Source organism: Lycium barbarum, chromosome 12 (assembly GCF_019175385.1).
Source record: "Lycium barbarum isolate Lr01 chromosome 12, ASM1917538v2, whole genome shotgun sequence".
In the NCBI taxonomy this organism is placed as follows: Eukaryota; Viridiplantae; Streptophyta; class Magnoliopsida; order Solanales; family Solanaceae; genus Lycium; species Lycium barbarum.
Genome location: NC_083348.1, coordinates 73,525,662 through 73,539,654, shown reverse-complemented (window position 1 = coordinate 73,539,654; position 13,993 = coordinate 73,525,662). Strand labels below are relative to the sequence as shown.

General features: G+C 37.5%; 1 protein-coding gene across 3 annotated transcripts; it reads left to right on the top strand.

Annotated features, from left to right (window-relative positions):
- The first annotated feature begins 1,578 nt into the window (after positions 1-1,578).
- Positions 1,579-12,954, top strand: LOC132624866 (protein transport protein SEC24 A). Of its 3 annotated transcripts, none has more exons than XM_060339607.1 (14): positions 1,579-1,794; positions 2,939-4,055; positions 4,160-4,298; positions 5,065-5,255; positions 5,684-5,791; positions 5,881-6,084; positions 6,232-6,463; positions 7,509-7,658; positions 7,781-7,937; positions 8,182-8,309; positions 8,411-8,733; positions 8,813-9,001; positions 11,104-11,335; positions 12,293-12,954. In XM_060339607.1, the coding sequence occupies exons 2-13, from the start codon at positions 2,958-2,960 to the stop codon at positions 11,332-11,334; spliced, it is 3,150 nt and encodes a 1,049-aa protein (XP_060195590.1). In that variant the 5' UTR covers positions 1,579-1,794; positions 2,939-2,957; the 3' UTR covers position 11,335; positions 12,293-12,954. The 3 variants fall into 3 exon arrangements, with proteins under 3 accessions (XP_060195590.1, XP_060195591.1, XP_060195589.1); XM_060339608.1 differs by having other exon boundaries at positions 12,176-12,954; XM_060339606.1 differs by having other exon boundaries at positions 1,580-1,794; positions 12,296-12,954.
- The last annotated feature ends 1,039 nt before the right edge of the window (positions 12,955-13,993 follow it).

Below are 13,993 nucleotides of genomic sequence, written 5' to 3'. Positions count from 1 at the left end.
GTGTTTATTGGCAAGATTAGGATGTCAAGCATGAGATGATGATTGAAAAGATGTCGTTGTTGCGAAGTTTAATTCACTCACTTTGTGAAAGAAAACTCGTCCTCTGGAGATAAGTAAATTAAATCACAAAGTTTTATATCAAATTATAACTCAAATCCAAGATGGTTTACACTAATGCTTCAAGGCTTTTATATGCCACAATATCCAAGAGCGTGCTTACAAAATGGATGTGAAACATAAAATACCCTAAAGACAAAAATGAAGAAGTTCATGCGTTAGTTTTTTGGGGATCGGAAGAGGTTCGTTTTCAAGTTGCAAGACCCTTTTATGGCTTTTGTAGCAAGAAAATTGATAATTAACATGGAAGTAGTAGACATTTCATAATCTTCAGGTAGTTCCATTTTGTATGCATTAATCATTATCGTTGATACACTCTCCAAATAAAGTCTGTTATAATTTTTTAACAGACTTAAGAAAATAATTTTCTTAAGTGAATCTGCATTTAATCTCATTATTTGAAATTAACTTGTTTCTTTTGCTTGTTGGCTTGCTTCTTGTATCGAGCGATCTATTAAAGATTTTTATCTTGAACTTTTTCAGGAAGCTTCTTGATCTCGCGGTGCGTTTGCTAATCATATGATGCTACCGTTTTTGTTGATTTCAACCTATTTGTTTTTGTCTTTTCTATCAATAACTTACATGAATTATCAATGCCTATTGATATTAAATCATATTATTATTTATCGGCACACATATCAAATATGTAATAATAGCTGGTTTTTACAAACAAAACAAGTTACGGAAAATGCAAAAAAAGGGCAAAGTAGTTTATCGATAGCCGAAAAAGGGAAGAGATGTACGAAAAAAAAAAGAGGGTAAAGTAGTTTATTGGATCTTATTTTAGTTAATGTTTGGATGATTTCGGGAGGAATTTTTTTTTACTAAAGATTAAGTAGGCGTTGGGCTGTAGATTCCAAATATTTTTCACTTTATTAGAATTTATGGAGTTGGAGTTGTGTTTGATTATACTTTTTGCAAAGAATATTTAGAATAATGTTCATACCTGAATGTGTTGAAATACAACTTGGTGTAAGGATCTAGTAGCTCAATTGGTTAGCCACCTGAACTCTCACCTTGTTAGTGAGGGTTCGAATCTCCTTCCTCTACCCCTATGTAATAAAAACAAATTAAAAAAAAAAAAATACAACTTGTTCCGATAGAGTCTAAAACAAAGTGGTTTGTATGCGTTCTTTAGCTACTTAATGAAAGGTAACGAACAACCTTTTATTTATGAGTTTATGGATTCAAAAGTGAAATGTGAGCTGAAATACTACTTTAAGTTGAATTTGAAATTTTCATGACCAACACTGATTTTCAAATTAATTGAAAATAAATAAATAATTTTAATGGTTAAATATCTTTTGATAAAGTAAAAATATCACATCAGCTGGAGTAAAAATTAGACCGGGGCCAAAATGCAATTAGGTCAAAGCTCGGGGGAAGCTGTAAAAAAAAGATTAATGAAATCACCTGGAACAAAAGTGAAAGTTTTCCTCTTATGATTTCATTTGTTTTTGCACTTATCAGTAAAAAATTCTGGGTTCTGTTTTTCGCTTTGAAATTAGATCTTCACAGTTCTTTACTTAGAAATAAAAACAGTAAAAGCAGAGGGAGAAAAAAAAAAAAAAGACTTATGTTATATGCCCAACTTTTAACCCTCCATAATAATACTCGTCTTCGATTTAACTGATCGCCGATTCTCTCAACTCTTTTCGGGGCGAGATCTTTAATCAGGTAATTAGTCTTATAATCCAAATCGACTACTTCTATGCTAATTTCTCGTTAATTGTGCGATTAGGAACTGTTCTTTCGTTATTAAGATTAGATTTTCATTTTTCTTGAATCAAGCAATTTGATAATGCGTTCAATTTTGATCTTCTGAGATCAGATGCTGAATTCTATTGTTGACTGATTAGTTAAACTAAGGTCTAATTATTGGTGAAAAATGTTAGTTTGATTTGAATAAAGGTAAAGGATATGCATATCAACCTTATAATTGAATGTTTCTCTAGATTGTACAATTGTTTACAGATACTGTTCTTATTTAACTGTTTTGTCATCTGTTATGATGGAATATAGATTGCTGGAACAGTAATAATGTTGGGGATTAGAGGAGATTATTAGAACAGAGGCAAACCCTGTTGCGATTTGGCTTCTATCGAGTGTATCTCTTTGATTTTTAGCTACTAGAAACTTCCTTATAATAAAATAAAAAGTTTTAGCTACTCTCTCCATCCTAATTTAAGTATCTTAGTTCGACTGGGCACACGGTTTAACAAAGGGAGTTTTTTGAATCTTGTGGTCTTAAATTAAAGATGTGTGTAGTCCTTTAAATCTTATGGTCTTGAACTTGACATGTAGAATTTTGGGATTGGAAAACTTACTAAATATAGAAAGAAACACTCTTCTTGGGATAGACCAAAAAGGAAAGTAAGACACGTAAATTGGCATGGAGGAAGTACTAGAAAGTAGATCTCTGCGCAGTAGGCAACTAAACGAAATGCAACTGAGCTTTCCCTTGCCCTTCTTCCCTGTCCCTTTGCCCTGTCCATCTTTCTCTGAACCATTCCTTATTTGGTTGGCAAACTCATCAGACTGCTCATTGATAAAATGGAAAAGGCTCTAGTAAGTATTTATCTACTTAAACGGAGTTTTATCTTCTTCTTTGTCCTTGTCTTTTTTTTTTTCTTTTCTTGGGTTGCACTATTACCTTTTTTTTTTTCTCTTTTCTTGGGTTGCATTATTACTATGCAAATATTTGTTTTCCTACTTTTTTTTTGGCTGATGTACAAGTCTTGCATTACTTTTTTTGTGCTTTAGTGTTGAGTTTTGTAGTAATGACATGTCTTTTTGTTTGTGTTGGTGGATAAAACTTCAGGAAGCGGTCCTTTGTGACCATGGGCACCGAATATCCCAATCGACCAACCTTTCCCTCAAGGCCTGCTTCTACACCTTTTGGTGCTCCGCAGAGTACAACTCCTTTTCAATCATCTCGTCCAGTGGTTGGATCTGATGCTGCTGCTTTTCGGCCTGCTCCTCCTACTTCTTCTCCGACTATGTCGTCTCCTCCTTCATCTAGCCCCATGGTTGGACCAGGGATCTCTACTTTTAGACCGATGCCACCCGGTATGCCTAATGATGCAGCGAGGCCACCTCCAATATCAGCACCTCCATATGGGCCGACAGTCGCTGGCCCTTTCCCGCGTTTCCCAGCACCGCAGTTTCCTTCTACAGCTCAGGTACCACCTCCACGAGGTTCAGTGCCTGGGCAGCCTGTTGTAGCAGCCTCAGTTAGACCTGTTTCAGGCCCTTTCTCAACACCTCCTGTTGCCCATCATCCACAAATGCAACCTCCTCCAGTTCGGATGGGATCTCCTCCTCAAGGTGCAAGTACGGTGCAGCCTAGTCCAAATTTTCATCAGGCACCCATGCAGTCCCAGTTTTCTTCTGCTAGAGCAACCACACAGCCATCTTCTCCTCAAGCAGGTTCAGCTTTTCCTGCTGGTAGACCTGGATTTCAATCTGCTTTTCCTGGTTATATAAGTCAGCAACCTTCAGGGTTTACACAAGCTCCACCTAGACAACCAGTATCATTTCCTTCTCAGCCAGGCAGCTATGTTCCACCAGTGCCAGCAGCTTCTAGCCCCTATCTTGCTCAACAAGGAGGTTATGCAGCACCACCACCTGTAACATCTCAACGTCCAGGATCTATGCCTCCTACATCAGCTATGCAGGGTCTGGTGGAAGACTTCAGTTCCTTTTCTATTGGGTCTGTTCCCGGATCATTTGATTCTGGCCTTGACTCTAAGGTTTTACCTAGACCAATTGAAGTTGATCTTGAGCGGAACGTTTTGTCTGAGATGTATCCCATGAACTGTAGTTCAAGATTTTTGAGGCTGACAACTAGTGGCATACCAAATTCTCAGTCTTTGGCTTCAAGGTGGCACTTATCTCTTGGAGCAGTTGTTTGTCCTCTCGCCGAGGCACCTGATGGGGTTTGTATTCATGACATAGTACTCTTTCATATTCTGGTTAGTTACAGTTTTTAGGGCTTCGTGTGAATCTCACTTGCTCTACTTTCAACATATACGTCATGCAGGAAGAAGTTCCTGTAGTTAATTTTGCCCCAACTGGTATCATCCGCTGTAGAAGATGTCGCACTTACGTAAATCCTTACGTGACATTCACTGACAGTGGAAGAAAGTGGAGATGTAACATATGTGCATTGCTTAATGAAGGTAAGTTCTGTCTCTACTGATACTGCTGCAGGCTTGAGTTTTTAACCAGTATATCATCTGAAGCTCTCCTTTTGGTTTTTGTATACTTAAAAAGTTTCAGTAATTTGTAGCTAGAATGTTGAATTCCTCCTTGAATATTATGTCGCGTTTCTGATTAGAATTTGTTTGAACTGATTGACTTCCTAATATGTGGGTAGGAAGGGAGGGGGTTGCAAGAGGGAGGTGGGGAAGTGGGTTAATGTGCATGAAGCCTTCCTAATATGTACTTACAAGAATACATGCATCCCGATATTTGAAACAACTTTAATGTTGATTAAGTAATTGGTAGGTCAGATGATTAATGAAAATGCCTGAATAAAATGACCCCACTTAGCTCTAACACTAAAGTGCTCTATCTTACTAATGAATAAAAACTTCTATGTAGACCTTACTTTCTGTTCATTGCATCTTTAGCAGACTTTCTTCTACCTATTGCTCACCTTTCATTAAAATTGCTGCTATGAGAACTTTGATATTTCACCATCCCTCTCTGATTGTGATTGCCGAAGAGCTATGCTGGATTTAATGTGCCTAATATGGTTTGTTTCCGTTGCCATATATGTACAAGTTAGCATTCAATGTCAGGGACTCCCAGCTATGTTGTTGTGCTTTTTGTCATTTCTAAGAACCTTGCGGTTTCTCACTGCTAGCATTGCATATTGGGGATGTAGAATATTTTGTCCTTTTTTTGAAATTCATGGGCTCATTTTGTTCTCTTTACGTCTAGTTCCTGGTGAATATTTCGCCCATTTGGATGCCAGTGGCAGAAGAGTCGACTTGGATCAAAGGCCTGAACTTACCAAAGGTAGCGTGGAGTTTATTGCTCCAGCTGAGTATATGGTCCGGCCTCCAATGCCTCCCCTGTACTTTTTTCTCATCGATGTATCTTTGACTGCTGTGAGAAGTGGAATGCTTGAGGTAAGAGACTTAGTTATTGAGCTTTGCAGTTTGTATCTAACAACAACGAAGGACACATCTATCTAAACTTTAGTCAATTGTGGCCACTAATCCTTCTTACATGCAAGTTGCCTAACTAGGAGATGATTCTCTATTTATCATTATAATGTGGCTTGTTAATGCAATTCTTGTTGTTACCAGCTTATATTAGAATGGTCCTGAGAAAGCATTCACATAGATGAGCCTGAATGTGTGTATATAAGAGCATGAGGCTCTCAGTCTCTTGTTCATTTTATCATTTAATTTGATATTCCTTTAAGTATCAATTGCCTGTCTAGTTGAACTTCAATTTGTGTTGGCTACTGGAACAATTTTTTTGTAGAATAATCTGATAAATTGCAAGTTTATCTGGTATGCCCTTTGTTAATCTCTTTATACATCTATGTCAGGTTTTAGCACAAACAATCAAAAACTGTTTGGACAGCTTGCCTGGATATCCGAGAACACAGATCGGGTTTATAACTTATGACAGTACAGTACACTTTTATAACATGAAGGCAAGTCAGCTGAGTAATGATTAATCTTATCACATAATATCAGTATCCATTTACTGTTAAGTAACTAGGTTCTTTTCCTCTTGTACCAGTCATCCTTGACTCAACCTCAGATGATGGTCATGTCAGATCTCGAAGATGTATTTGTGCCATTGCCAGATGATCTCCTTGTCAACTTGTCAGAATCAAGAACTGTGGTAGATGCATTTCTAGATAGCCTTCCTTCAATGTTTCAGGATAATGTAAATGTGGAATCAGCTTTTGGTCCAGCTCTTAGAGCAGCCTTCATGGTTATGGTGCGCGACCTTCTTTCTATGCTATTCACATGATTTTATGACATTCAAGTTCTTGGTAGCACAGAAGTTTTTCCTTTCACATTATTTAAATTCACTTTTTTGCCTTCTGTTGATTCCCACTGACTAGCATCTCCTCTCTGCTTCCAGAGCCAACTTGGCGGTAAATTACTGATCTTTCAAAGCAGTCTTCCATCACTTGGTATTGGCCGCTTAAAACTGCGAGGAGACGATCTTCGTGTTTATGGAACTGATAAAGAACATACATTGAGAGTACCCGAAGATCCTTTTTATAAACAGATGGCTGCTGATTTCACCAAGTTTCAGATAGCAGTTAATGTATATGCTTTCAGCGACAAATATACTGACATAGCTACATTAGGTAATTGAACTTTAACGATCAAGGACATCTACTCCACAAATTAAACTGTATTTCATTTTAAGCTGATGAATACTCTTCTCTTTTTTTTTTTTTAATATTCCTTTTGATTAGTGAAAGGTTTCATTACTAAGCACCAAGTTGCTGCCGAAACAACAACAAATTCTTTGTTTGACTCAAGCCAAGCTGTATACTGGCATAAAAACAAGTTACTAATTGTCAATACAACATGGTATTCTCTCTTTATACCAAATTAATAAGTGAGACATTAAGGATCTTTTGATGCCTTTTATGTCATTGGAGCACTCTTTCTTCCTTTCAAGCACCAAAAGTGATGTATTTGTGATGTTCCAGGCTATCTATGACTATGTCCCACTTTTGATCCTTTGTGACTCTAGTCTAGCTCGGGGCCACTTTCATTGGGTAACACCCTTGATGTTTTATACAAGCTAGAATGCAAGGGCCCACAATTATGTTGTCAACCTGCAATGTGTTTTTTTTTTTCCGATATGTGCCCAAGGGGAATCGAACCCTCATCCAAGAGGCCAGGTTCGCTGCACATGCAACACTAACTCACTATATCCTCCTCTTTCTCAAGCTGTCAGTTGATGAACACGTAGGTTTACACCAACATTTTCTTTTTCCATATGCCCAAAATTCTCTCACTGAATTCTGTGAGCTCTTTTAATCTGTCAAACATAATCTTGTTTCCGTAAAGGGACCTTGTGCAGAAGGCAATCAGGGAAGGCCGATTGAGTGACTGCTGTGAGGAACTTTTCTGTTTAGTTTGTTATAAGTATAAGCAAAACCGGAATTAATAGAAATAAATCACATACAGAGGAACTGTGAAAAAGTGTCATGCTTTAATCTATTTGGTATGCTGAAACTTTCCATGTCCTCTGTGTTGCTATAGTCAAGGTAGTTCAATTTATTTGACTGAAAGTAGCACATAATGGGAGTTCGTAATCTTGGTCACTGCAGTTATTAATGTTTAGGTACACAAACCTCGTGAGATATTGGTGTATAATTTTCCTTAATTATGTTGTAGGGACACTGGCTAAGTATACAGGTGGTCAGGTATACTACTATCCAAGTTTTCAAGCTTCCATTCATAAAGATAGATTGTGTCACGAGTTAACCCGAGATCTTACAAGGGAGACTGCTTGGGAGTCTGTCATGCGTATAAGATGTGGAAAAGGTTATTTTGCTATATTACTCTTCCTCTAGAAGCTGGATTTCTCTTCCATGTGAAATAAAGAGCGATTTTATGGAGTGTATGTTGGTAATGGTCACTAAGGTGTTCTTTTGTGGTGCTTTCAGGTGTTCGTTTTACAACTTATCATGGGAACTTCATGCTGAGGTCCACTGATCTAATAGCACTTCCTGCTGTCGACTGTGATAAAGCATATGCAATGCAGTTATCCCTTGAAGAAACACTACTCACTTCCCAGACAGTATTTTTCCAAATTGCTCTACTGTATCCTTTAGCATGAAATGTTTTGAGCTCAATTCACTTCATATATTTTCTTGAGTACTCTTTCACCTGATTCCTTTTAAATAGATGTCCAGGTGATGTCTATTCTAGGATGAAAATTCCCCTCTTAATATTTCATAGAAGCATTAATTTCCTGCTTCTTTATGTATCTTTTAGATAATGAATGAACTTTCCCATGATGAATGAGCAATAACGTTTCCTGGAACACTTTCTTAACAATTAAAAGATACACATCATCTTCTGGAGAAAGGCGCATTAGGGTACACACAGCAGCAGCACCTGTTGTTTCAGATTTAGGAGAAATGTATCGCCTGGCTGATACTGGTGCCATCATTTCTGTTTTTACCAGGCTTGGTAAATTCAGCTCTAGTTTTCCTGTATTTTGGAGCCTTTGACTTTGAGATTTTTGCCTTTAGTATTTTTAAGTCTCTTATGCACGAGTTCTTTTCTTTCAGCCATTGAGAAAACTCTGACCTCCAAATTAGAAGAGGCTCGAAATTCTATTCAACTCAGGATTGTGAAAGCTCTTAGAGAATATCGAAATCTCCATGCTGTTCAACACCGTGTGGCTGGAAGGATGATATATCCAGAATCTTTGAAGTACTTGCCATTATATGGATTAGCTTTATGCAAATCAACAGCCCTCCGCGGTGGATATGCTGATGTTCAGCTTGATGAACGATGCGTTGCTGGATATACCATGATGGCTTTGCCAGTTAAAAGATTGTTGAAGCTTCTATATCCTAAGTTGATCCGTATAGATGAATATCTTCTAAAAGTATGCATCTGAGAGCCCTTCCACATTATTGCTGATTTTTGTTATAAGGTTCTAAAAACTATTAATTTTCTATTTCTAGAAACCATCTTCACCTGAGGAGTCTAAAGACATCTTGAAAGGGGTTCCACTTACAGCAGAGTGCGTAGATCCCCAGGGTCTCTATCTCTACGATGATGGTTTCCGGTTTGTCATCTGGTTTGGTAGAATGCTTTCTCCTAATATGATACAGAATTTGCTCGGAGAAAACTTCGCTGCTGATTTCTCCAAGGTAAGATTTGTATATCACCACATCGTCATCACATCATATTAAGCAGGTTCCGTTTGGTACTGAATGGACCAAAAAGTAAGCCATATGAAATTTGAATGTGCACTTTTAATGCCAACTACTTAGATTTATATTTTGGTTTGGTTTAACTGGTAAAATCTGATTAGACTATTGACAATGGATAATAGGATGTAGGAAGCCAAAAACAGCATTCTCATTTTATTTTTCAAAGTGGTTCATGGAGCGCATGTGGAAATTGTCACCATGTATAGATGTTGCTGATTATTTTTTGGGCAAGCCTCTTTTTTCAATTTTACGTAGGACCATAAGTTATCTGTTTCTTTATTGTTTGTAGTCTTCTGCTTACTATATGCGAACTAATTATTGTATGCATCATGGCATTTGTATTTAGGGTTAGTTCCTTTGGTCAATGTGTTATTTTTTGGTGAGCCAACACTGACCTTTAGGTAAGTGCTGGAAGCTACTACTAGGTGCCTCTGCCTTGATAGAAAAAGTACGCAATCCTTTATTGGTCTCACTAGGTGATAGATGAGTGTCTCCGATCCATACTTATACTTTGTCATTTGTCTTGTATAGGTTCTACTCTTGCCATCTTCTGAATTTTGTTTTCCTTATTCTACTTCTATCCCTTTAGTTTCACATTGATTTACTGACATTTTCCTTATTACTGCATCATCCAAATCTGTGGAATCTATAACATTTCCTTAGTTCTTGATCTCCTTGTTTCAGCTTGCATGTAAACAGAACTAGTAAAACACAGTTGTTTCTGGTTTTGGCGTCTATATTTTTGCTTGTCATTGGACAATGAAGAGCTCTTTAGTTCTCTGCTGGTGTGCTTAGCTCTAAATATTGTCATCTTAACATTATTTCACTTTGATGACTCATGGAGTAAAGTTGTGGAGGGACTTTGCAACTCAGGGATTGCAAATTATGTGAGGTTAATCTTGTGTGCCTTCTTTACTAGGTTAACAGGGTGATGTTTAAGATCCAGCCTTTCTACATTTTTTGGTATTCCTTATCTATTGTTTTCCTAGATATGAATAAGTTGTACTTCAGTAGTCCTTCAGTTGGTTTCATGTTCTGGTTTGTGGGTCCTCAGAACAGGATTTCTTTCCCATTGTCCAAGGGCATACTGAAGGCCCAAAGGTTCAAAACTTCCCATATGATTTCTTTTCCCTGAAGGTGTAAAAATTTCCCGCATATTTGTTTCTGAGCATACTGTATTTCAGCAGTATAAGTTAGCATGTAGCTAGGTTTGCAATGTAAGAAGAACTGCTTTAGTAACATCCATCTTATCTGGTGAAAGCACATACTCCTTCAGTGTCTTAAGTGCGTAGATCTGCCACTTTCCTGAAATGCTGAGATTCAAAGAAAATTTTATTCTTTGTTATCTCCGGATCGGGTATTTCTGTAGTACCAATTGGAATGGAGATTCCTGTCCATGGCGATATATGATAAAAGGGATCGCAAGCGCATACAATAATGATTTTGGCATTTCTGAAGAGATAACTTCTCCTTTTTGGTTGCCTGCAACTTTGAACTTAGTGATAAGAAGCAGATTTTTTCTGGATCTTAAAGATTCTTTGTTGAAAGAGATCCTTGATGGCTATAGGCCTTAAATCCTTGTTTGGGTGATTCACTTCTTCATTTTAGAATAAGTTTGTCACAGGTGATATAACGTTCACTGAGAATTTACGATGTGTTTACCTAAAGGGCATTCTTTGCTTATGGAAACCTTAAAACATGGGTGTATGGTCCTATCTGCCCAAGCCTTGGTGGGAAAAGGTACCCGGAACCTATGCTGGTGGGAGGTAGCAGGTACCGGTGGAATTAGTCGAAATATGTGCAAGCTGACCCGGACACCACCATCACTAAACAAAAGGGTGTATGGGCCTCCCTTCTTCCTAATTTAGGTGCCCCATTTTCTTTGCACACAAATATAAAGTCATGAGTTGGAAGTATTATTCGAACTGTGCGCCACCAGTTATCGGGATTTCTCGGTTATCCCAAGAAAAAGGATCTGGTTTATTTTCTGCTTGTCTTGCACTCTCTGATGTGGTTTTTCCTTTTTGATTGAGAACCAGGTTTCACTTCAAGGGCTAGATAATGAAATGTCAAGAGAACTGATGAGATTGCTTAAAAAGCAAAGGGAGAGCGACAGATCATACTATCAACTATGCCATCTTGTGAGGCAAGGCGAACAGCCTAGAGAAGGCTTCTTCTTGCTTGCAAATCTAATTGAGGACCCAGTTGGTGGTTCTATTGGTTATCAGGAGTGGATTCTGCAATTACACCGACAAGTTCAGCAAAATTAAGGTAATGACAAGGATTTGTTATTCGTTCATTCGTGAAGTGATTTAATGACGACGAATTGTCGGGTTTTGTCTTAACATAAATCAACCATTCAATTTATAAACCCCTTTCTCTCTTTCCTTTGATGGGGTGGAGTAGAGAGATAGGTCAAAGAAGGGGTTGAAAATTACCAGAGCATTTGTGTGAAAGAAACTCTGCAAATGTGATAATCTTAAGTATCTAAAAGAAAGATATCCCTTCATCATAAGCTATTAACCTAATGATTGAGCTTGGTCTATCTTTTCAATTCTTGTTTACCTGTGTTTCATGAGCTCCACTCAAGATTTGATTGGTTTTGGAACTGGTTTCCTCATTATGATCAATATTGTCATTAGCCTAGGACAGTCTTAAAAAGAGCTGCTTCATTTTTTTTATTTTCATTTTTTGATTTTAAATGCATCAAGTGGCAAATGGGAGTGCCTCCCAACCAAGTGAAGGTAATTTTCTTAGTGAAACAAATGTTTATGGCACATGCAGGCATATATTATCATTTCTGACTAATATTTTCAGAATATCCATTTATTATCAAAAGAAAAAGAAAACCTCCCAAGATACCTGTTTCTCTCTCATGCATGGTTACGATTTTACACGACTTTACCAAATCAGGAAACATAATTTTCATATTTGGTTTTCTTTATCTCCCTATTATCTCTTTATAGTTATAATTCTGTTGTGCTTGCATTATGATTGACTTCATCTTAGGGTGGTTCCTAAGCTTTCTCTTTTCTGGTCCCTTTGTCGTTTCATATGGAAATTGTTCCAAGTAACAGTGAAGGCTGAATCTTTGTTATTGCATATCTAAAGGAAATTGAAACAGAATAACTGAAAGACTTCCTGGTGAAGAGATCGCCATCACCTATGGATTTCTCCACTCTGAACCTAAAATGACATATTTACTCTGCTTGCTGATTCCTATTTTAGCAGGGTTCCTGTCTGTTCAAGCTTTTATGGTCTATCGAGGGCCGATTCCAGAAGAAGTTGGAATTGTTTCCACCCCCAACTATGGATGGTTCATCCAATGAGCAAAAGCTTCCACGGATGAAATCTGCTTTTAGTGTTATTTAACACCTTGATTGCAGCGCTTGCCTGATTTTCCATGTAACATTAGTTGAAGAACTAATATTTAATCTCTTCTCATGTTGGGATCATTTCATACACCTGGATAATCCGTGCTTTAAGATGTGGGAGGGATGGGAAGACTCTGCTCGTCCTTGTGTGCTAGCGCTGCCCCATTTGGTTGGGGGTGAAGAACATGAAAGAAATGCCAATTGACTAGTATTTACTTTCACATGTTGGTCTGGTTAGAGTGAGATGAGACATTAAATTGAACAATGTTGCAGTCACTTATCTTTTAGATCTTGTTGTGGGGATAGAGTATGCTTTGAGTGGGATTCATTCAGACCTGTTGTAGAGATCTTGTACATGCATTTGCTTTGCAATAACCCAATTTTTTGCTGCCCATAATAATTTTTTGTTGAGTTGAAAAATGTAGTGCAGATGGTTTATATCTATTTGTACGGTTTTTACCTTGGGTACATCTGAAGCATCAATAAAAAGGGTGTCATCCGATTATTCGGTTTTTAGATTTTGGGTGTTGTAGTTATACAGTCTAATCTGAACCATTATAAATTCTGCTTGGTTCGGATTACTCAGTTTTTTACCCTCTTGGATTTCGCAGTTTGCGTATTCGTTTATGGTTTTTCTCTTCGGCATCTTGGAGTATAACGTAAAACAAAATAAAGGAACCCTATCTCTTCCACCCTTTTATTTTTTTTTTCCTCTGTGGACAACGTTGTTTCACTTTTGAAAATTTCAAATGTGAGATCCCTCTGCTTTTGCTTCCTTGTGTCACTATTTAGATCTATGTTTCAGAAGAAAGAGGGAGGGCAGACTATAAAGAGCTTCATCGGTAAATAGGTTTCATACAGCTCTTTTCTGTCCTTTAGAAAGGGTTTGTTAAGTCTCAACAAATATCTTCTGGTCAAGAACTTTATTTTTGGTCTCATGGAAGCCCCTTATGTACTTATCCTTGGATGAAAAAACGAATTGGATCATCGACTTAATAGTATCTTAACCTTTGTCTGACGGCAATGTAAATCTTTTGTACTTCTGCTTATCTTATGTAATATTTGAAAATACATGACAAATGAAGAATGGTGCATTTGCAAGTAACCGATAAAAACAATGTAGGATATATGTGCGGTAGTGTCAGCTCGATTGCCTCCATATTGTAATTCCGAAACATGATACCAAAAATATTAAGTCCGAAAGCATGACATATTTCTAGAAATATAAAAAGCTTTTATCATAAGCAGTTTTTATCTTAAGTGCCATACAACATCAGCCTACGCCAAAGTCCATGCAATTATTCAGGTATTCTTGTAATTTCCACCAAAGAGCAGATCCAGCAAGAAACGTAATAATAAAACAACATATTGCAATATGGGCTGGATAATAAGATTATTCCCCCTCTTCTAATATTTCTGTTTTCCAGTCTTTGAGGTTGTTAGATACCGGTCAGGCAATGGAGGAGAGAACAACTTGAAGATAAGGGGATAATACTGCTGCAAAAAATGCTACCGACAAACCCCCGTCTTTAAGCTTTCATGCCTCGTTGAGAAC

Excerpts from the sequence above, each read along its gene's own strand:
- LOC132624866 (XM_060339607.1), top strand. The coding sequence starts at position 2,958 with ATGGGCACCGAATATCCCAATCGACCAACCTTTCCCTCAAGGCCTGCT. Across the intron at positions 5,256-5,683 it reads TGAGAAGTGGAATGCTTGAG|GTTTTAGCACAAACAATCAA; the intron begins GTAAGAGACTTA and ends CATCTATGTCAG. Across the intron at positions 6,085-6,231 it reads GAGCAGCCTTCATGGTTATG|AGCCAACTTGGCGGTAAATT; the intron begins GTGCGCGACCTT and ends CTCTGCTTCCAG.